Genomic DNA, 21,570 nt, shown 5'->3' with positions numbered 1-21,570 from the left:
TGAGCATATGTAAGGGGCTTTGTCAGGAAGGCAGGACACAAACCCACCCTTGTGTCTCCCCACAGACTGGTGGGGAAGGTGCACCTGCAGTTCAAAAGCCTGCTCCTAATCAAGTAGGATTTGAATGTCAGGCTCCTTCTGGATTACCCTACACGATGCTAAAGTGTTGATGTTGTTGTTGTTGTTGTTGTTGTTGTTGTTTTTGTTTTTGTTGTTGTTTTGGTGAGGAAAGGTTGATTTTGGTAAGCAGTCTTACAGGTGGGAATCCTGAGTAGAATTATTGTGTAGCCTGAACTATCTCTGAGGATGGGGATGAAGACTGTGGTCTTCTCCTGAGCATTTTCTGCTGATGAAGTGAGGGCTGCTGGCTAGCTCCTGTGAGACCTCATGGCCTGTAATTCATGAGACAAGAAACCTGCCTGAATTCAGGACGTGGTTAGTACTAGTCAGTAGGACACCTAGAAAAAAGGCATTGCTGTTGAACCAGCCTGAAGAGCCTTTGGGGGAGAATCAAACCCCTGTGACCCTATGGATGTGCTCAGCACATTTTAGCACTGGAATTATAAATGCTACAGCCCTCATTCAAGGCCAAATTTCCACTGACAACTAAGGAAAACAAGTGATGACTTTTCTGTTGCTGAGGCAGACCAGATGAGTTTGGCCTCTCCAGGGAAAGGCCAAGCAGCGCTTTACTATCAATGTCCTGGGTAACAGTGGGTTCTCTGTCCTCTTCTCCACATGCCCTCTAATTTGTCCTTGTCTCTTGTAGACGTGTATTTTATACATGCTCACAGAACTAAGGTGATTTCAATGGGTTTTGATCTCTCCTTGTGCAGTGGGCAGGGAAACAATTTAAAGAGGGAGAATGCCCATTTAATAACATACACACAGTCATCTCTCCTGTGCGCATCTTGGAAGAGTCTGGCAAAACTGACTTAAGTACTGGGAAAATGCTTCCTCATCAGAAATAATGAAAAGCAGATACAATTTCTGTCTATCAACCTTGTAAGCACTAGCTAAAAACTGTTTTCCACCATTTTAAATATGAGAAGCTTGGAATATGTTTCTTTACTGTACTGCATGCTTCCACAAAGAATCTTCTTTTTCTCAAAAATGCAAGTCTTTTGCTGATTCCTAAGCTAAATGTTAAAAAAGTGTAAGATTTTTATTTGTTTGTTTGTTTGTTTGTTTAAGGTTGAGCTATATCACTTTCAGAGACCAAATGCTGTTCTGAGATGCACTACTGTGCCCCCCTGGTTTCAGGAGGGTTGCTTCATTTTGCCTGAGAACAATTTGATAAAGATCTAGCCATGCTCTCTCATTTTCTTCCTTGTGATGGAGGAACAGAACCATAACATTAGTCAGCACTTTCTGAATTTTGACCCACAAAAGCAAAGATACAGAAAGACAGGAGAAATAGATGGAGGCAATTACAAACAGTCACTTGATTGATGGTTGACATTGTTAGAGCTTCAGCTGTATGTCAGGTTGCGGTGGTGCTGAATCCCCGTCCCTGCCGGTGGGTGTTGCCATGGGCAACAGCGCACTGAAGCCAATAAAAAGGAGAGGAAAAGAGGGAAGACTCAACCTTGGGGGAAGCTGTAGGGTATGCGCTATAAATTACGTTATACTTAGCAATATGCAATATCAAAATTCAGGAAAGCTGTGTGTACCTGCCAGCAGTACTATGTCAGTTCCTAATACCTGTTTCTCCCATAAAGTATATCATGTAAGTTTTGCGTGGCTTGCTGCTTACTATCCTGCATCTGTCTTTATTCAGGGAAGAAAGAAGTGGTAAAATAATAGCAGAAACATTTCCATTTGGTGCATGTATTCACTGCTGTGCAGTCTGCATTGCTGCTCTTCCCTGCTTCTTTCTGCTAGAGAAAGTGATGTGGTTCGGTTGCATACTAACAGAATGGCTTGCAATGGTACTGAAATTTCCAGCTCTTCTCCTATACACATGATTATAGCACAGAGGGTTTTTGTTTTGTTGCGTTTTTTTTTTTAAGAAGTGATCAGCAGATTTGTTGTTTCTGTTTGATTGTCAGACAGATGTAGTCAGCTTTTCAAAGGCGCTAACGACTCACTTTCCTTAGAAGGGAGGAAAGCTCTTTTTAGCATCTGGTCAGCTGGGCTAGGTTCTGATTTCCATTAAACTGGTGCCAGTTCAAGGTAATTCCACTGAAGTAAATGGAGTTTGGCACAGGTGTAAAACTAAGCTGAATTCAGCTTTAATTTCTGCTGCCAGACAACCCTATATTTAGAATCCCATTTTTCATGGAGTACAAAGGCAAAAAAAGCCTATGAATGGGAACTTGTAAGCGCTGCAACATGACTCCTCTTGTGTCCGGTCATGCAGCAGAGAAAGCACCCTCAAATCATAGATCACAGTTTTGCTACACTAGTGATCTTTGCACTAATGGAAAGAGACCAACTTTCAGGTAACAGTACTGTCATCACAAAGAACTAGACATGTAGACATGTTTGGGTTTGTGACCTATCATGTTTGATTAGATTTTTATGAACGCCTTTACCACAGACATGTGAGCCTTGACTAGTGCTGTGGTGGCTGTAATGGTAGCATCTCAAATTGTACTGAAAGAACTGCAAGAGAAGTAAGAGGTAGTCAGTCCAGTATGATGATATTCTTCCTCTCCACCATTTCAAAATATTAATTACAACTGGAAATTATACTGGAAAGGCTTATCCATAGTCCACTTTTCACTGTAATATAAACCTGAAGCACAAAGCAACAGATTTTCTTTTTTATTTGTATTCTATTTTCATTAAAGCCATTAAACTTTTCCTTAGGGGACACTGAAATTTTAAAAAAATTGAATGTGTTAAAAGAGCATTTTTTAAAAGAAAAAAAAAAACCCAACTCTAAAATTACCATGCAATATTTTGCCTTTACGCAAACTTCCCCTTGCTGAGAAATTTACTGCATTGTTAATACAAATTTCTCAGGGAAGCAGGGACAGGTTGGTGTTTTTAAAGATAATAAAGTTTGTTTTTAAATGTAGCAAAGGTAGGCAATTCTAAAGGCCCTGATCAATCACTAAGAAGCTTTGTTGTAAAAAAATACTTCTTTAGAATACAAAGCAGGCTTTTCAGAACATTCAGGCATAAAAGAGGAGGGAAGAGTGAGAGAGGAACATCACAAAAGCAGGCATAATTGATTCATAACATGTAGTGAAGAGATGCAAAACAACAATGTAATTACATACTATTCTGTTTTCCTGCAGCTCCTTGAATATGAATTGACCAGCTTGCATCCCAGTTCTGCTCTGTATTATTAATTTTATTAAGCTGTAAGTTCTTATATTTCAGTCTGTTGTCAGCTTTACAGATTTTTACAGCAGCAGTTGAAATGTAGTGGAGCTGAATGAATACTTCTCGTGCTAAGTCTTCTGTGTCGCTCCAGATATCAGCGCAGTCTCACCGCAGGCCTTCCTTTCAGTCCCACTAAGCCTCCCAGTAAAAGCAAACTATGCCGCCATCAAGATAATATCCACTCAATTAAGCATGTCTGTGAAAGCATTTCTTAAAAAAAATGGTGGGCCTAAGCTTACGAAAACCTTTCAGACAGCTCTTATCGTAAAGCGACACTGACATTTGCAGGCTTAATTTATGTCTTTGAGCGACATAGGAAAGCTAGAGGAAAAGGATGATGAGGATGCCGCCTGAGTAGGAAGTCTTTTTTGGTGCAGCTCCTCCCATTTACCTCTATTTACTGCCACAGAGTCCAGCATAGGCTTCAGTTTCACATTCAACTTCACTAGACACTGGAAAAAGATTTAAAAAAGACAGGATGAGAGAAAAAATATTGACAGTATTTCCATTCCTTTCACAGACAGTCCAGGGAGTAGCAGGATAAAAACAGTTCAATCTGCACCATGCCCCCACCCTCTTCACCCCCAGCTATAAATTCCTTATAAATTCCAGCTTATTGTTCCCACTGAGATCTCTTTATCTTACCTTATCTGAGACTTTAAGTAAGCCACCAAAAATATAAAAAAGCACACATAAGGTGGCAGAGTTGCTGCTCAACTACTTTAGCTTACTTGTAATCCTTAAAGATAGTCCTTTTGAGGTATCCCCCAAGTGCCTGAGGCTATTTGGTTGCTGGCATCTATGAGCCGGAGGTCCACTGGTTGGATGACAAGTTGGACAAAGCTGAAATAACCTTTAGATTCTCCCTAGTGCTAAATTCCTATTTCCTATAGATAAGTAAACGACAACAGTACTGTGCTTTCCAAAGCTGGCAAAAAATCCATTTGTGTGCTCAAAATAAAGGAAAAAAAAAAGTTTTCTTTTTAGATTGCACTGAAATGGCCTCTTTTCTACATACCCAGTCCAAAGCTCACAGAAGCCAGTAAGAATCTTTTATCTGGTTTCAGCTGGCTTTTAAATCAGCTCCAAAATTATAGAATTCCTACACATCTTTGCTAGAAGTTTCTTTGACCTTTCCCTTTAGTATCAAAAGCTTATGTGGAAAGACCAGAAGTGCTTCGCTTGGTTTTGTTCCTACCTTAGAGACAGAACCTTAAACAGCAGCACCCAGATGTGAAGAAAGGGTTAACCAGTCACCTCCCAAGGGGTGATGTAATGTGCCCTTTCAGGACAGAGGAGTACTAGTCTTTTGCAGCTTTTTTGACTAGCAAGAAGTGGGTTTTCATGAGCCTTGGGTATCATACTTTCTATGACAGCATGGAAATGACGTATTTGTCATTTGAAATAAAGGGTTGGTGCAAGAGAAACAAAAAAGTAACAACAGAGAAGACAGCAAATGTTGCTCTTCTAAAAGTGCAGGAAATTATAAGGATAAGAAAGGAATGGGGAAGCAGGTACCTTTGCAGTTGATCATTTTCATTATTTGCTTTAAATAGCAGGGTTAACAGCAACCACTTTAAATGGTCCCCAGAGTCCAGACACCACTAAAGAACTGGGTTTTTTTATAGCTAGTCTGCAAGCCATGGGAGCTTGGTTAGCTACTGAAGTAAGTATTGGTAGATTTTTAATTGAGCTATTATATGATAATTAAGGGTTAATGGCCTGATTTTAAGATGTGCTGAAAACTTGCAATTTCAGTTGACTTCAGTAGGAAATATGAATGCTCAGCACTTCTGAAAACTCATGCCATGTGTAAGAAGCTGATTTGTGTGGAACTTGAAGCAAAACTGCTTGGAATTATTTCCTTAGAATATGGCACAGACTGGGCAGATAATTTTGCAACTTTGGGCCTGGGTTAAGAGGCAGAGTTTAGTGCAGTCTCTGCCACATACAGTATTGCTCACTGGTGACTGTCATTCATTTGATAGAATGGATATGGATTTGAAACATTCCCATCACTGTGTCTCACAGATGCCCATTTTTAGCTCTATATTTCACATCATTGTGTATTCCTTAAACCTGCCTTGGCAGAGTCCAAAACAGAGGGGCAGTAATACATTATAAACACCTGAAAATACCTGAGAAGCTCACTGTTATCATTAGCACCTGTGTTACCACTGCCAACTGTAGGTCTAGAGGTAGAAACTTGACAGCAATTCATCAGATCCTTTCTGTGCAAAGCCAGTATCCATCCACTGGCAGTTAAGCTTGCTGGTATTTCTTAAATCCTGAGAAAGTTTTTGCAGAGTGTTTTTCCAATATACAATTTACAGTTAAAAAAAAATAGTGTTTAAATCAGTGTTTAAAAATCAGTCTATTTCAATCATTTCTAAGCACAAAGGCGCCATTCTGCACTCACACCCCATCAGCCCTAGGATCTGTAAGCATAAGATGCAGTACAGGCTGTTCCTGGCATAAATGCTATACCAGCAACCTGTACCTGCTACAGGCAGTATAGAGGAGAAGGAGCTCACTGGGACAGTGGACTTGGTCTCATGTGGCTGTGCAGCTCTTGGCAATGTCTGTGTCCTTTCTGTACTTTTTTTTTTTTTTTTTTTTTTTTTTTTTTTTTGCCAAGACTGACCACAAGACCATGATGTTTTCAATCCTAGTGCCAGGGAGCAAATGCAGAGGTCTGGACATGACCTACTGCTGTGCTTGTTCCTCCAGGCCTAGGCATATGTCACATTCTTACGGTGGGAAGCAGCCCTCTCATGTACAGTGCCAGGAGGACTGTGAGTGCTTGAGCTGCTTAGGTCAGTCAGCTTTGCATTGACTACAGCAGAGACCAGAAGCTCAAGTAGATTGGGGATGGATTCAGGAAGCACCCACACAGTTCTACAGTAATCACTGTATCTTATGAGCTGTAAACACATTTTAAATCTAAAAGTAAATACATACATTTCTTAGAAATACATACCTAAGTGCATACTACAGAGTCTAATAACCCAAGTGCAACAGAGATTACCAGCTAAATGGCAAGAATGGTTAACTTATAGCATTAAATTTGATGAAGTAGATTAAAAGGAGTATTTAAGAAAGAATAAACCATGTCTTTGATACTCATTTTTACCACAGCACAAGCAATTAATTCTATGGAATACTTACAAAATATATGGTGTAATTTTAAGATACTTTATTTTGTCACACATTAATTTAGATTAGGGATACTTGACAGTGCAGACTTTGCACTTGGTCTATATATTCAGACATTGATTTGATGTTTAAACCATGGATTCTGTATTTAGTATCCTTTCACTTTAGGACTCTCTCATTCTGATCTAGTCTTTTAATTAAACCAACTACTATAATTCCTATGGAAATTAGCTTTTATTTTATTTTTTCCAGCTACCAAAGCATTTTAGTAGGACTTTTCTGATACAAAGTACACAAATTTGATTTTATTTCTGCTTCAGATGTAATTAAAAACTCATTTGATTACTATATATCTGGCCCTGTTTTAATTATTAAACTCCAGTAATCAATTTTCTTTTATGAAGCTTCTGGGAAATTATCTCAAAAGCAACACATTTCTCTCCCTTCTGGCAGGCTCTCGACCATTTACTGAATTACATTCATAGCACCTGTTCCTGATCCGGATTAAACCACCAATTTATTCCCAAAGCTCTTTAAGTTTATTTGGCTGTAGCCTAGTCAGGGTTTTCTACGTCCTGGCTGCACTTTTGCTTTCCATTTTATTGCATGAGAACCCCTTGATGTACTGCTCCTCTATGCCACTATTTTTGATGCATGCCTCTTATGAACAGCTTTGCTAGGGACCTGTCTAATTTGGTATCCAGCTTCTTAACACCCAATTTATTATTTGCTCTAGTATGAAGAAGCTTGGTTGTCAACAGCTGTCTGACATGGGATACCACCACATAGACTCATAGCTCCAGAAATTCCCTTTTTCCTTGCTCCTCCTTGGTGCAGCAGGCAGGCTGCGAGCTGGGGTGAGGGAACCCCTGGCTGGGGGAGTTCCTGTCTCCCCGCTGGGGACCTTGATGCCCACTCGCAGTCCTTCCGTTGCAATGCAGAGCAGGAGGTATAGGATTGGTGACCTTTCCCATTTTATCATCTTTTCTGTAAAAGTGGTTCTTAATAGCAGAGCGATAAAGCATGCTGGAGGAGCAGTCATGCTGGAGGCCGCACGCTCCAGCGTTAGGAAAAGCCAGATAGGTTTGCAGTTCCCTTCTGCATCTATATATTACCTCAGATGCATGACTAAGCTGTTTCTCCAAAAGTTACTGCACAGCACTGACTTTTTCTTACCACCTTCAATTATTTAGGTGTCTTTTGTGACTACATACTGCTCTGCCCACAGCATACTTTCACAAGGTATAGCTCTTCTTACATATAAGCTCCTCCAGTACAAGGAAAGGTTAAAGGCACTTCAGCAATACATTGGGTATACCTGGGAGTGGGGCAGGGCTGCCTGAAGGAAGAGCTCAGAAGGGGGAGAGCATGAAATACTCAGAGGAAGCTATTTATGGGAGGTCAGGAGGGGAGAGTATTGGGCATATAGATGTGTTTCTTAGGTATATTTTTGCTAGATAAAGCATAGAGAATGCAAAAATAATAGAGGTAGCAACAAACCCCTTCAGGGAGAAGGTGATGGGTAGCAGTGGAGGCATTTGTTGGTAGATCTGCCTCCTGGGTTGAAGGGTGGTTGGGGGGAGAGGACTTGATCTGCTACATCACCTTCATCTCTGGGAAAGGATGCTAGCTGAAACAGCCAAGATGCAGCACAGATGTGGCCAAAGTCTAAACTATTGCTAAAGCAAATACAACATTTTGTTGTATTCTAAGACTAATACCAAATCCTTTTAAAAAGGAGCACAGTATGCCCTAACTTATAAACAGAGCAGGACCTCCAGAGTATACACTTTTTTTTTTTTTTTTTTTTTCCCCTGACCTTGCTTAACTTACGAGCTTTGACAAGATTACAGCTTATGGAAGTATGGTAGTGGGTCTAATATTTGTAAAGTGAGTTTATGGAATAAGACCATATAAATTCATTTTTATGACTGAGCACATATCAAAAAGTTATAGGTCTCAGTGTTCACTCTACTTTGGAACCCAGTGGTTTCTAATGAATCACTTTTATTATGTAGGCAGTTTCTGAGTTGGAAGGGAGGACTAGTGACCGAGAAGCCATAGGGATAAATTCAGACCTGGTGTAAGCAGCATATGAAGCATTGCTGAAGTCAAGAGAGTCGTGACCAGTTACAGCAAAGCTGAATTGGACTCCTGAGTTTTGCTGAAGTGGCTTTCACGTGAGAATACATAGGCCAAAGGCGAGCCATTTATCTGAAAGTCCTTGAACTTCAGATTCATTCAGATAAAAGGGAACGTGTACTGCAGTCATCCACAGATTTGATCTTCATAATACAAATACTTAATGGAAGTTGTTTTGAAAACCACTATTTCTGTATGTATGCCTGTGTACTAAAACCAAAAAGAGTGCTAAAATTCTTCTATAGGTAGAATACAGAAGATAAAGTGATACAGAGAAGATATGGGGATTAACTTCTATGAACCTTTGACTGTTTGCACATATTAATTATTTCCCCTATGATTCAGGGCCATATTTAATCATTATATTTTAGAAAAAAAATACTGGGTTTGGGGAGGGGGGCTGAGTTGCTGAAAAAAAGAAATTACCACAATTTCCTCATAGTTGAAGGAGACTTTGTTTATTCTGTCTAAGGCTTACTGAGGAGGGGTCCGGGTCATCAAGTACATAATGCATCGGTGCATTGCGTTTTCATTTCTGCCAGGGAATTTTTTTCTGATGCCTAAAAATGTCATTAGATTAAATGAATATACTACTAACTTTCCTGATAGAAAACAGGAGTTTCTTTTAGCTTCTCTATAGAAATTGTTAGCAGTGTGGAAGGCAGCCAGTTGTGACTGGAAAGGGATCTAATACACGCACAATTGTTCAGCTCTTCCACTATGAATTAGCATTGTGCTTTCTGGTGATGGTACAGCAGCAGGAATAATGCTGCACTCCTTTGAAAGTAAACATGCATACTACAGAGGAATTATTATAAAGGTTCTCCACTGGTAAAATGTGCCAGGTACTTCAGGGAGGAAAATATGTACAGAGCTCCTGGTAGCCAAATGTGCTTTGACCAGTATCAGGCATGCTGTGCTGTCAAAGGGGAAGAGTAATGCTGAAGGGCTGGGTACCTACTGAAGTAGCTCAGCTGATGTGTTGCTATAGCTGCAAATGATTCATCTGTTCATAATAATTTCATGAAACCAAGGGTTTGCTCAGAAGAGGAAGAGTTATTATTTCATAAACAACTTCTTATTTGGCTCTGCTGTTTATGGTTTGATTCTATGCATAAAGCATGCAAGAGACAGAATGTTTCTAACTCTTCCTTTCAACATTTTAACCAAGCAACTGATCAATGTCTTCTGCCTTGATATTAAATGGATTTTGAAAAACTCTTCAAACCATATCAGTCTCATATCCTTATTTAGTTCTTTGAATTTGCCCTCAGCTGGGAATTCTGCAGGCAACTGTGATTCTGTTGTGTTAAACACTTACTTGAAGTGTTTCATCCATCATCATTTCTCGTCCTTTTCTGATGCAATGTAGTTTGTGCTTTGTCTTTCTTGAAACTGAATGGCTGTTAAATTATCCATTTATCTTCTTTCAGATTTGCTGTACAATTTGAGTTCCCTCTATTGGCTGTCTCTTCTACCTTATCTACCAGCTTTTCAATCTACTTCCTCAGATCTTTATACACATTTCTATACACAACTGTATGTCCTTCGCAACACACTGGGCAGATACTTCTAAATAAGACAGCAACAGAAATTGTAGTATTATGAATTATTCACTTTTTCTTACAGAGCCAGCTGAAAGCCTTTAGTGAAGCTTAGACTCACCAGCTTTACTTAGTTTAGTTTTACTAAAGTCAATGGCAAATATTGGTTTTTCTGTCTTCTCCCAAATACCTTCGCACGAGATGACTATTTGAGAAGTTGAAGTATTCTTGTTTGAAGGGAAAAGGTACTAATTTCTGCTGCCTCCTCTTCTAAGCAATTTGGGAACACCTGTAAATTCCTGAAATTGCCAATAGTACAACGTTTCATCAATAATCTCACCAAATTATGAAAATCCTAGCAAAAATAAATGTTCTGTTAATTTCCAAAAGAAAAAATAATCCTTCTTTGCTCTTGGGAAACAAGAAAAGAGGATCAGGATCTTTGTGCCCATCACAAGGTGTTTGTGATACTCATAGACACAAAAATCCTTGCTCTGAAACCACCAGAACTGTGCCTCTCCATATTACTCTGTGAAATAGCCACTGACTGGGAAGGAAATAGCAAATAAAGCATTCTTTCTTCTTTTCCCGGTTTTTCTTTCTTGTATAGCGCTTCACCTTTTCTCTCCTTTAGTACAAAAGTAGCAGAAAAAAAACAGACTCTTAGGTTAAGGGCATGAGGTAAGAAAAACAGTTTGCTGATGCTTATTCTCTTACTGGAAATTGGGATACAGTCACTGTATCTGAGTTTTCTGAAAGTTCAAGAGAATTCATTCTGGGTGGCCCCGTTTAGATTAATCATTAGTAGACAAGCAACAAGGCAACAGAAGTGCTGAACCTCGTTGAGTTTGTATTTCAAGGCTACAGAAAGATCCTTCTGCAGTGCCAAAATCTCCTTTCTCTGGGACAAACCCATATTCCTAACGTAATCCTTAGCTACCAACTCCCCCCCAGCACTGGCATTTGGCCTGATTAAGTTTCCTCTGAAGCAAATTTCTTGCAAACACAGCAGAATATGTTGCACCTGCTCTTCCTTGGATAATATTACCCTCCGGATTTCAACAGAAAGTGAGACTAATTTGATCTGCCAACGTCTGTGCAGCCTCAGTCCACGGTGTATCACATACTGCATCCTGAGCCTATCTGACTTACTAATCCTTGTCAGCCAGGCAGTCCCAGGAAGCATAGATACATTATCTCTCACACTCTGTCCAAATCACATGTCAGAAATAAGCCCTGCCAAAAGTGTGCATCTTAATGGTATTCTTTAGGATCTTTTGGAAGTTATCCTTTTCTTCTCTCAACATGCTACAAAAGAAAAGCTGATCTCAATGAGAATTACACAGAACTGATCAAATTACTTCCTGTGAACATATTTTCCCAAATAGCTTAGTCCTGATCCTCCCCCCCCTTTTCTTTTTCTTTTTTTTTTTTTTTTTCTTGTTAAAGCACTTCTCAAAACCTGTGAACATATTTCTGGGTATGTCTTATAATGTTGCTCACTGTGAACAGCTCATGATGTGGTGCTATCGCTACCCCCTGACTAGTTGCAAACTTAAATTAGAACATGACTTTTGTACAAAGAATCACAGGTATGGGTGAATAGTGGGTACAGCAAGCCATTTCCAAAATGTTCATACAGATAAACTCTTCCTCATTAAATAATTTTTAAAATTTTTCAGTTCTGACTGTATAAAGTTGACAGAAACATCTGAAGGAAAAAAGTCATTGTTTTGGCTGCATCCAGTGACTCTTGCCTGAGTAAGGACTAAGCCATCTCATCCCATTCCAGGCCATTCTGGACAAAGCAGGACTTCTAGAGGAGTGGTCCAAACCCTGAATTTCTTATCCAATGTTTCCTTATGCAAAACTGTAATTGAAGGAATGAGGGAAAGAGAGAAGTGTTAACTGAGGAAGGGCTGCATCAGGAATATAGCAGTGTAAGCATGATTCTTAAAGCATACCTTTTCCTCCTTCTCTTCTGCCTTATAATTGTAACTAGAGTATACACTTTTGGAATAAAATCACTGTGTGTACATATGCACTTCCAATTCGGGTGTCAGAGTCAAGTCGTGATCTGAGGAACTTAAAGCACAGAGGTAGCCATGATTATTGGAGATTTCTGTGTATTTTTTCTCTGCTTTGTAGAGGTTCTACCATTTACGATACCCTGTGCATTTAATGTATGCTTGCAAGCAGAATAGATGCCTTTGCAGATACTCTAAAGACAGATTTAATTACAAGGCTAGACATTATCTTCTGTAGGAAGACAGGCATATCAGAGCTCTTGGAGTTGTAGACAGAGTGATTAGATTTCTTTCTAAATACATCAAACAATGTGATAAAGAAGGACTCTGTCCTTCCACATTCCATTCAAAGCATTTAAAATACTTGCTAGGCTATACATAAGTGTTTCTACTCTTCCCAGATTCCCCCTAGAATCCTGGATGGAGTAATGCAAATTCACTTCTGTAGATACTATTTTATGTTTAAAGCTCTCAATACCCAAGAAAATCTTGAATAGCACTAAAAATAGCACTAAAATGGAGCAGTTCAATGGAGCACCAAGGTAGAGGTGAGCAGGGCAATCTCAGACATGCATAAGTTGTAAAAGCTGTGAGCTTCTTTATCTTCCACAAAGACATCTCCCTTAAATTTAAATAGCTGCTGTCATTGTCACTGACTACCTGACTCTGTATTTATCTGCCCAGAAGCAGAGTGCATGGCCTTTGGCCCTGCTATTCATAGTGTTACTGTCTCTGCCTAACAATGCTGTGAACAGAGCTGGGCTTCTGTTAGCATCTTTTGTTTGATGGGAATCGCTGAAGCTTTGATGTTGTTTGTGAGAAAAATAATGATTAAAAAGAATAAGACCTTCACTCTCCCACTCTGTCTGCTCCCCACAGAGAAATCTAATCTGAGTTGGGAAAAATCTGTGACTGATCCTGTTTTTGGTATACACAAACCACAGAATCCAGGAGACAAATCTGTTACTGTTGAAACTCTTAGCATCTCTTTACAGGAGGGTCAGAGAGGTGATTTTTCTTAATGATCAAAATTTCGTTTCCTGTTACACGAATGTGTATGTCCAAATAAGCACAGAGTACTTGCTCTCTGTCGTGAATTCATCTGTCAGTGTAGCCACAGTGCTTTATTTTCAGTGGAATGTCTTAGATTTTCTGCTTTAAGTCACACGTGCTTCCCCTTTATAGAATATTCTAACAAAAAAGGAGATGATTACTTCACACTAAAACTACATTAGTAGATTTGAAATGTTCTACAGTTCCAAAAAATGCATTTTTCCTTATAAATTATTATTCTAATAAGCTTGTTTCTCATCTCTACTGATGAACGCTTTTCTTGCTGGCATTTTTGAATGAAGAGCAAATGTGATGCAGTAAAGCGTAACTAAAACCTCTAAAATCAGAGCTTCAGAGTAAATGGATGGCTGTTCTGCTACTCAAGGCACAAACTCCACTGTCACATAAAAATACTCTGAACAGTGATCACTACAGTAAGAAAAAAGTAAATTCAATAAAATTATAATGTCCCAAGTGTAATAAAAAGCAATGAACAAAAAATTGGGAAGCTTTTATCTTCACAAACCTTTGATCCACAGTGTGAAGGAAACAGATTTGATTACTAAGGTATTTTGAAATTGGAGGTGGCTTGATTCCCACATTGAGCAGCAGATGTGGGAGAGAGCAAGGGAGCAGAGCTGTGGCTTACCCTGTGCCAAGAGCAGTCAGGTTTACAGAGTGAATACAAAAAGGTGTTGGATTTAGATACTTGGATATGGGAAATCTAGCTGTACGTAATTCCTGGTATGTATTTATTTATTTATATCCCCAGTTATCATTATATATCTATATTCAGCTTCAAGTTCCATGTTATGATGTAGCATGTTTTGGATATCTGTGACCCTCTTTCTTCTGGGTGGGATGGGTATGCCAAGGGCCAGTCAAACAGGATTACTAATGGAAGTTGAATAGATCTTGATGATTTGCTTGTCACTTGTAAAGCTCCTCACATAAAGGGGCCAAACTCAGAAAACACTTCTAGCCAGGTAAGCAGAGGAATGTGATACACATCCACCGATAAAAAAGACTTAATTATACTTTACTTGGGAGAAGAACTGCACCTCAGAGTGGCTTGTCTTGAGCTACTTGAAGGAAATGCAGAGGGCAGAGCAGACGTATAAGGAGGAGGTAGTGCCAAATCTCCTCAGAAGACTGATCAAGTCCTAGAGAATGTTTCAGAATGGTGAAAAAAGTCTAGGAAGACCATAACTCTCTGCAAAGTTTATATACTGTTTTAAATATGAAACATTCCTCATGGGCACTCTGGTGTGTAGCCTAGCTCATAAGCGTGGACTATGGAGAAGGTATGGTTTGTTATAGTACTGTCGGTGGCACTGGGGTGGTGTCAGACCACTCCTGGAAGTTTGGCCTGTGAAGTTTCTTCTGTATTTCAAACTTCAGAGATCCCAAGAATTGCCTACTCTTGGGAACTACTTTGAACAAAGAAAATTCAAGGGGGTCTGCTGATCTGCTGTCTGACTTTAATGGAAGTTACCAGCATTCACTGGTTGCTGGGACCATCTCTACTGTGTGGGTGTCAAATAACACAGAGCACAGCATTAGGTCCTGCTGTAGCAACTGTATTGGTATGGACGCATGCATTCCCCACAGAGTTCCCTTCGGGGATCTGGATGCTAGGATCTGCCCACATGGATTCAGGACTTCTGATCGCTAGCATGGACAAAACTACATGCAAAAGCCTTGATTTTGTTCTCTATGGTATAATATTGTAATTTTGGTATCAAAATGAGTGTCAAATGTTTATTTCAAACATAAGGGTTTTATAAGCGCTATGCTAGCCAGCTATACAAGTACCACTAAGATTTTACTAATTTGTCAGCTGCCACAACGCTTCTTTATGTTGCATTTGTAATGATGTAACCCATTCTCTCTCCACATGCAGTTCCTACAACATATTACAACAGCTACAATTTTAAAGAATGTATTTGGACAGAAAAAAAAGAAATCTAGGACATAGCCATAGCTGTAGTGTTCAGCCAGCCCTGAACAGAGGATTTACAATGCCTGAATACACTGCTGATGTGATATGTGTATTGAGGTTTGATTAAGCTGGATATGAAAATTAAAACTTGGCTCCACATTGAAGAGAGAATCTCCCGCAGTGTGATACTATGACATCAAGTTTTCTGTTTACCCCTAAGGCTGGAGCTGCAATGACTTCCAGGTTTGATGGTGTCTCTTTTTTAAGTTGTTGAGCAGCAGGCTAATAGCTGCACAGCATGATGCAAAGACAGCAGAAAGCAGGGAAATCAGATGTGAATATATTCCCCAGAGATCTCCTGCTAAGATGGAGCTAACTAACCAGAGCTTTAGTGCTCAGATGTAGTCTTCTCATGCAGAGGATGGGCTGATTATCAGCCTTTTCTGCTTTTTTTGTATTTTTGGATTACAGATGCTATTACAAATCATGAATTCTGGTATAATATCCATTCTAGAGTAATATGAACTATTATATTGAAAGGAACATTATTTTTAAAGAGTTTTCATCCAATGTCAGTCATGTCACCTCCCTCCACCATGTTGTCCAAAATGATCTTGGTATTTTAAAAAATACAGGTTTATATTCTTCTGTGCTTGCTTTGCCTTAATTGTACAAAGACTGATCTAAGAAAGGGACAGGATCTACTGACAAAGCAGTAGGCCACCTCGCTGTTCACAGAAGCACATGTTGTCCATGTTCCACAACAGAAGCCTTTGTGGCTGGACAGTCACTTCATTATTACAACCGCGGCAGCCTCAGATTGCCACAAGGTATAGAGGGCAGTGAAAGCACATCATCCTTCTTACCTCGTGTGCTACCGGTGACATATCTGGTCTATACAATGAAAAGGAACTGCCAATCTGTTTTTGTTTCTCTGCAGGGAAGCTACATTCAGGGACAAGATCATCAGTTTAATGTTAACATGGGAGCTGGTACCTTCTTCCCAACTCTTGGCTTAGTATCATCAGTGGCCTGTTCATTGCTTGGAGATGTAAGGCAGTTTCAGGTGCAGTGGTACAGGGGGAACTTGTTGCAGTTCCCCAAAAATGCCTAGTGAGAACATCCCCACGTTTTCCCAGTTACCAGTGGCCAATCTGTCAGTCTTTATTGACATAAGGTGGTCTGCATGGTTTCAGTGAGTAGAAGGAAGACTGGCAGACACAGTTATTGATGGTTGATTTTCTACAGTGTTATTTGCCATTTATCATCCTGCACATGTAGCTCTGCTTTCTATACAAATAAGACAGAAGAAGTTAAAATGGTGAAGTTTATGTTACCCAAGTCAAATCCTGAAGCTGATTTAATCCAATGAGAGAGAAGCATTATTCTGGTCATCTACAACCTTAACAAAGTAGTACTTGAGAGCTTATGCACCTTATACCAAGCACCCATGCAGTCTGTGTAGAAGCATGACTAAAAGAATAAACTCCAAGTTAAAGAGCATACAGGTTAAACCACAAAACATTTATCATTGACCTTAAAGGTTTGGCCTAGAGTGCCCCTTAACAGTTTGGAAGGAGCCAGAAGGGAGTGGAAAGGCTCAGCCTTGAATTTTCCTTTGGGTCACACATATTTGGACAGGTTTGACAGCAGCACCTAATGAGGCCATCTCTCTGGCACCTCTCTCCACACCATGACATGATGAGAATCAGTTTGTTTCAAACGTAATAAAATGAACAGTTGCCCTATCAGCTTTTATAACTTAGAGAGGAATTATGTTTACAGATATTACCACCTTCAGAAAATCTGAAGATTTCTGCATAGAGTTCAGACTTTTGGTAAAGTCAAAAAAAGATAAGAGTTCAAATAGCCTTCAAGACTGCACTGTAAGCTAACTCTTTTACCCTAGAGGGGCAAGAACAATCTTCTCAGGACTCTACAGGAGCAGTAAGTAAAAATTACCTCATACAGTGGCATGCAGATGCTATCAATCCACTCGAGCTGCAACCTGGGTAGTTCATCTTTCCTGTTCCGATCAAAAATGGCCTGAATTGAGAAGGGAACAAAACTGTCATGCTTTATTACACCGGAGTATTTTACAGACACATCATCCAGCACTTTGGAGCTATGATCAAATTCTCACAACCAGAACACTTTGTAAACTGTAATCAATCTTTGCAGCAGTCTTCTCACTGCTTTGTCTGGCATGAAAAATAAACTGTTTATTTTCAATTCTGTTTTGAAATTTGTAGGCTGTTTTGAATTTTATAATTCTGTGATGTAACATAAATGCTTCATAGCTGGATTTAAGCTGGTAAGAAACCTTGTACAGAAATGTAAAGTAGATACCTTTGAGTAGAAATTTCCCTTTTCCCACATTGGGTTTTCCAGCTCAGCAGAATGAACCGGGGTAGGTAGTGGATCTGAGCCAGCTCCCCCCTCCCAGTTACAAATTGAGCCTTTCTCAGACCCTTTCTGCAGAACCAGCTATGTCTGTGAATCCAAAGGGTGAGGAATCAACAGATCCATTTTGGGAGCAGTTCTCAATTTGTTCCTCTGGAAACAGCCTAATTGACTGCTCACTGCACTCCCCCAGAGAGGAAATTATGGAGGTTGAAGCTGATGTTTAAGAGGCTTAATTATTGGCTGAAAGGAGATGGAAAAAACTGAGTTCTTGCAGAGTTTGAACGTGAGTTGTTTTCTCCGTACTCTTTCTGAGATTACTTGGGCACATCAGCTTTCTATGTACAGGATTTTAATCCTCCTTCTAGTGGCCCATCCACACCTTTTACTGAATGTCTCTCTCTCTTTTTTTTTCCTCACTCTCTGAATATGCCAAGTTTTAAATAATTCTGTCTTTTTTGGTGGAAAGTCTGTTCTTATTCTGGGCCTGTCTCAAGGTTGATGTCTCCTCAGAAAACATACTTTCCTACTCTACCTTCTAGAAACTCCAGACTACACATATTACATTACATTAAATATCTGGTTGAATTCTTCTAGTTGTAGCCTGCTCTTTCTGACATACACAGGTATCACACAGTATGTCTAAATAAGACCAGGAGGTAAGAATCAAGGACTCTGTGATCTTAAATGAGAATCTTAGGATTTTTGGAAAATTCTGTATTTTCTATTTTCATAATTTTGAAAAATCTTGTCATTTTCAGATTGTTACAAGCACAACACAAGAAAAAAAAATCCTTGGGTTATAAGACAAGAGAATATCACATTATCTTGCTAACAACTGTCTTATCTAACTAGCAGCAATACTTACTGAGGTGGCTTGACATAGTGATATGTCATGAAATACATTGGCATTTGATCTTATTTAAAAATTCCTCATTAATGTGGTAAAACTGTACATGATTTTGACCCTTAGCCATCAACTGTTATAATTCATGAACCCTGTGATTATTTACCGGCCTTATCTCCCAATACTTAATACATAAAACACTAAATACATCAGTTTACTGGATTTTTTTAAATTATGAAGGGCCAGAGAGGAAAATCTTCCTTTAAGCTGTATGGCTTCAAGGCATCCTACATGTGGCCCACAAATTACTGTATTCCTTGGTGCAGACTGTAGAGCCCAAAGGAAGAGTGAGAGGGCTCCTATGATGGAGGAAATACTGAAGATATTTATAGCAATACACTCTTCTTTCCTGCCTGTCTAGGTGGAAACGCCTGTTGTATGCAGATTTTCAGAAGACATGAGTCCAGAAGAGAGATCTGGCTTTTGTGTTTCTCTGCACTTCTGCCAAGTCTACAATATGTTCAAAATGTAGCTGTAACAATACACCTTAAAATAATTCTTAATGTGGGTGGACCTGGGCCATTTGCACTGGAATTCATTGCTACTCGAAGACAGTGACATTAATGTGTCTGCTGAAATAAAATTACTTTCTATTATATTTCATTAGCATAAGAGACACACTTTGCAAATTTTACATACAAGGCAGGAAAGGCACTTACACCCATATTCTATTGAACGGTACTTGCAGTTATTCAGGCCTAGATTTGGTCTCGGAATTGTATCATGACTGACTGATTGCTCATCTGCTGGACTATAGCTACCAATTTTTCTAAGATGTACACACAGAACTATATACTATAGGGAAGAAAGCCATTAATGTCCCAACCTCTGACAGTATATAAAGTGAAAAGCCATTTGTTGTATCTGAGCATTATTTACTACAAACTTTTTAACTTCACTGACTTCATTACATCACCACAGACTCATGTGCAAGTACTACTGAAGTGAGAACAAGTCTGAGCCACTGGAATAATCTTTTTATTTTTGGAAGCGTAAACATATTTTTGAATGGCTTGTAAGTTAAATTCTTTAGAATACTTTCTGTTACTCTTCTTCTGTTGCCTTCAGATGATGGCTTGTCAACATTTAAAAGTGTTTAACCTGGATAAGGCTTTCTCTCCAAATCATTCACTGAAAATCTTGATGAAATGTTTTTTCTTAGTTCTTGTTTGACACTTTATATTCTGCTCCAATATTCTATTCCTATATTCCACTCAATACCAATTTATCCTTTCAATGACAGTGTTATATTTAGTTGTATACCTATACAGCATTTGATAAATCAAATAACACAGACAGAAGTCTGCAGCATAAAGTAAATCTGACAATTCTGATTTCCATAAGTAGCTGTTGATTTTTTACTTGAATACCATGTATTGAAAACAATACCTGTTGCTTAGAATATTAACTGACAGAATAACCTTGGGAATAGGTACAGAAAGTGGGGAAAAGGGCTCAACACAAAACTGAGTTGACTGAAGAACTTTTATGTATGGCTCTAAATTCATGTCCTTATTGAACAGAACTTTAAATTATCCCAAGATTTTTCTTTACATGCAAAATACAGTTAGTTTTTCTGCATAAACCCAATGATATTTTCTTACCCTATTCAAGTTAGTAACTATTTCAGAAGTAACAAAAACTTACTGAAGGGGTGAGTTTGAGTTCAGATCTTTCTCTGTCCCCTTGTTCAAAGAACTCACTGGTTACCAGCTCAGCTGCCTAAAACATAAATCATGATAAAGATTAGAGTTCTTGCTGCATGATTTTTAGGGTAATGAATTCTTGCTCAGACCATGACTTCAGCCTGTGCTTAACTGTAAAGAAGTGAAGTTGCTTACATGACTGATGTTAGGTACATGTTTGTATAGTTTTCATGACTGGACATACAGGGGTATGAACAGTCATAACCACTGATGGGTACATTTACCTCATTTTGATAGGGAATCGACTGGGGAAATGACATTGCAATGTCGAGGTAGCACTCAATGCAGCTATATGCAATTTACTCAAGTATGGAGAACAGAACAGAAAATTATAGCTTCTCGTTGGCATCCACAGTTGTATCTGCAAAAATGTGTTGTAAAATGTGCAAGAGCTCTCTGGGTATTTACAGGCTGTTGCCATATATGATCAACCCCACTTAGCAAAAAGACTTAATTAATCATTTTTTTCCCCACTAGGCTTTACGTTTTTCCTATGACTGTCATCACTATAGGATATCAATATCTAAATATGAACTCACATTGTGATTATCATATTGAATCAAAATCAAGAAATCTGGTGGGTTGGAATGCATCTTTCTGACTTTCGTGAACGAAGATGTTCTATTCACAGCAGAGGTTTGTGCTTATCAGAATACACGTTTTATAAACAAAATTAGTTATGGAAACAACAGGAATTTTTGGAAGTCAAACAGTGAGCAATTGTGATAAAGCAGCCTTTATATATTGTATTCTTCTCTTGCGTGGGCCTTTGAAGGTAGGCAAATGTGTCTCTGAGACGCAAACAAAGGAAACGCATCTACTGAAGATGGCATTCAGTTCCTAAAGCTCCTGTTTTGCTTGTTTATTGTTTTCATGTGTTTTCAAGCTAGGAAGTGGTTCAATAATACCAAGGCACAAGAAGAGTGAACTAAGCAGAGAACCTGCACTTCATAAAATCTCAAAATTTCTTGCTCTAGCAACTGTGTGGTAGCTAACATTCACAAATCCTAAGCTTGTTACAGTTGAAATAAGGAGTACCAAAATAAATTGGAAGTAGGTGAAGTGATGTTGTAAAGTACTCTTAAATCTTAAGCCAGGCTATCACATAGTTTGAAACTTGATAATGTATGTAATCCCAGCACACTAATAAAATTCTGGATCAATATTTCAGATAGAGGAATAATTTAACAACTTAGCAGCAATTAAGGGTTTGCCAAGTGTATTGTATAAAAATAATCAAGATATAGTCTCAGCCCTGACTCTCACCGCTATTCTGATCCTGTTCTCCTTGTGTCCCTTTCCCTCTTCTATCATCTCTTTCTATCCTCTCTTCCTGAATTTTGCCTTTTTACAT

General features: G+C 39.0%; 1 protein-coding gene across 1 annotated transcript in view; it reads right to left on the bottom strand.

Annotated features, from left to right (window-relative positions):
• Positions 1-211: 211 nt before the first annotated feature.
• PDE11A (phosphodiesterase 11A) overlaps positions 212-21,570 on the bottom strand; it is a 120,325-nt gene continuing 98,966 nt past the window's right edge. Inside the window, exons 18-20 of the mRNA XM_026852998.1 lie at positions 20,158-20,232; positions 17,163-17,246; positions 212-3,788 (exon numbers count right to left, since the gene is read on the bottom strand). Coding sequence (XP_026708799.1) covers positions 3,627-3,788; positions 17,163-17,246; positions 20,158-20,232 — 321 coding nt within the window. The 3' untranslated portion in view covers positions 212-3,626. The remainder of the gene's footprint in view (positions 3,789-17,162; positions 17,247-20,157; positions 20,233-21,570) is intronic.

The sequence above is a fragment of the Athene cunicularia genome (genome assembly GCF_003259725.1).
Source record: "Athene cunicularia isolate RWA chromosome 7 unlocalized genomic scaffold, athCun1 chr7_part1, whole genome shotgun sequence".
Lineage (NCBI taxonomy): Eukaryota > Metazoa > Chordata > Aves > Strigiformes > Strigidae > Athene > Athene cunicularia.
This window is presented reverse-complemented; position numbering and strand designations above follow the sequence as displayed.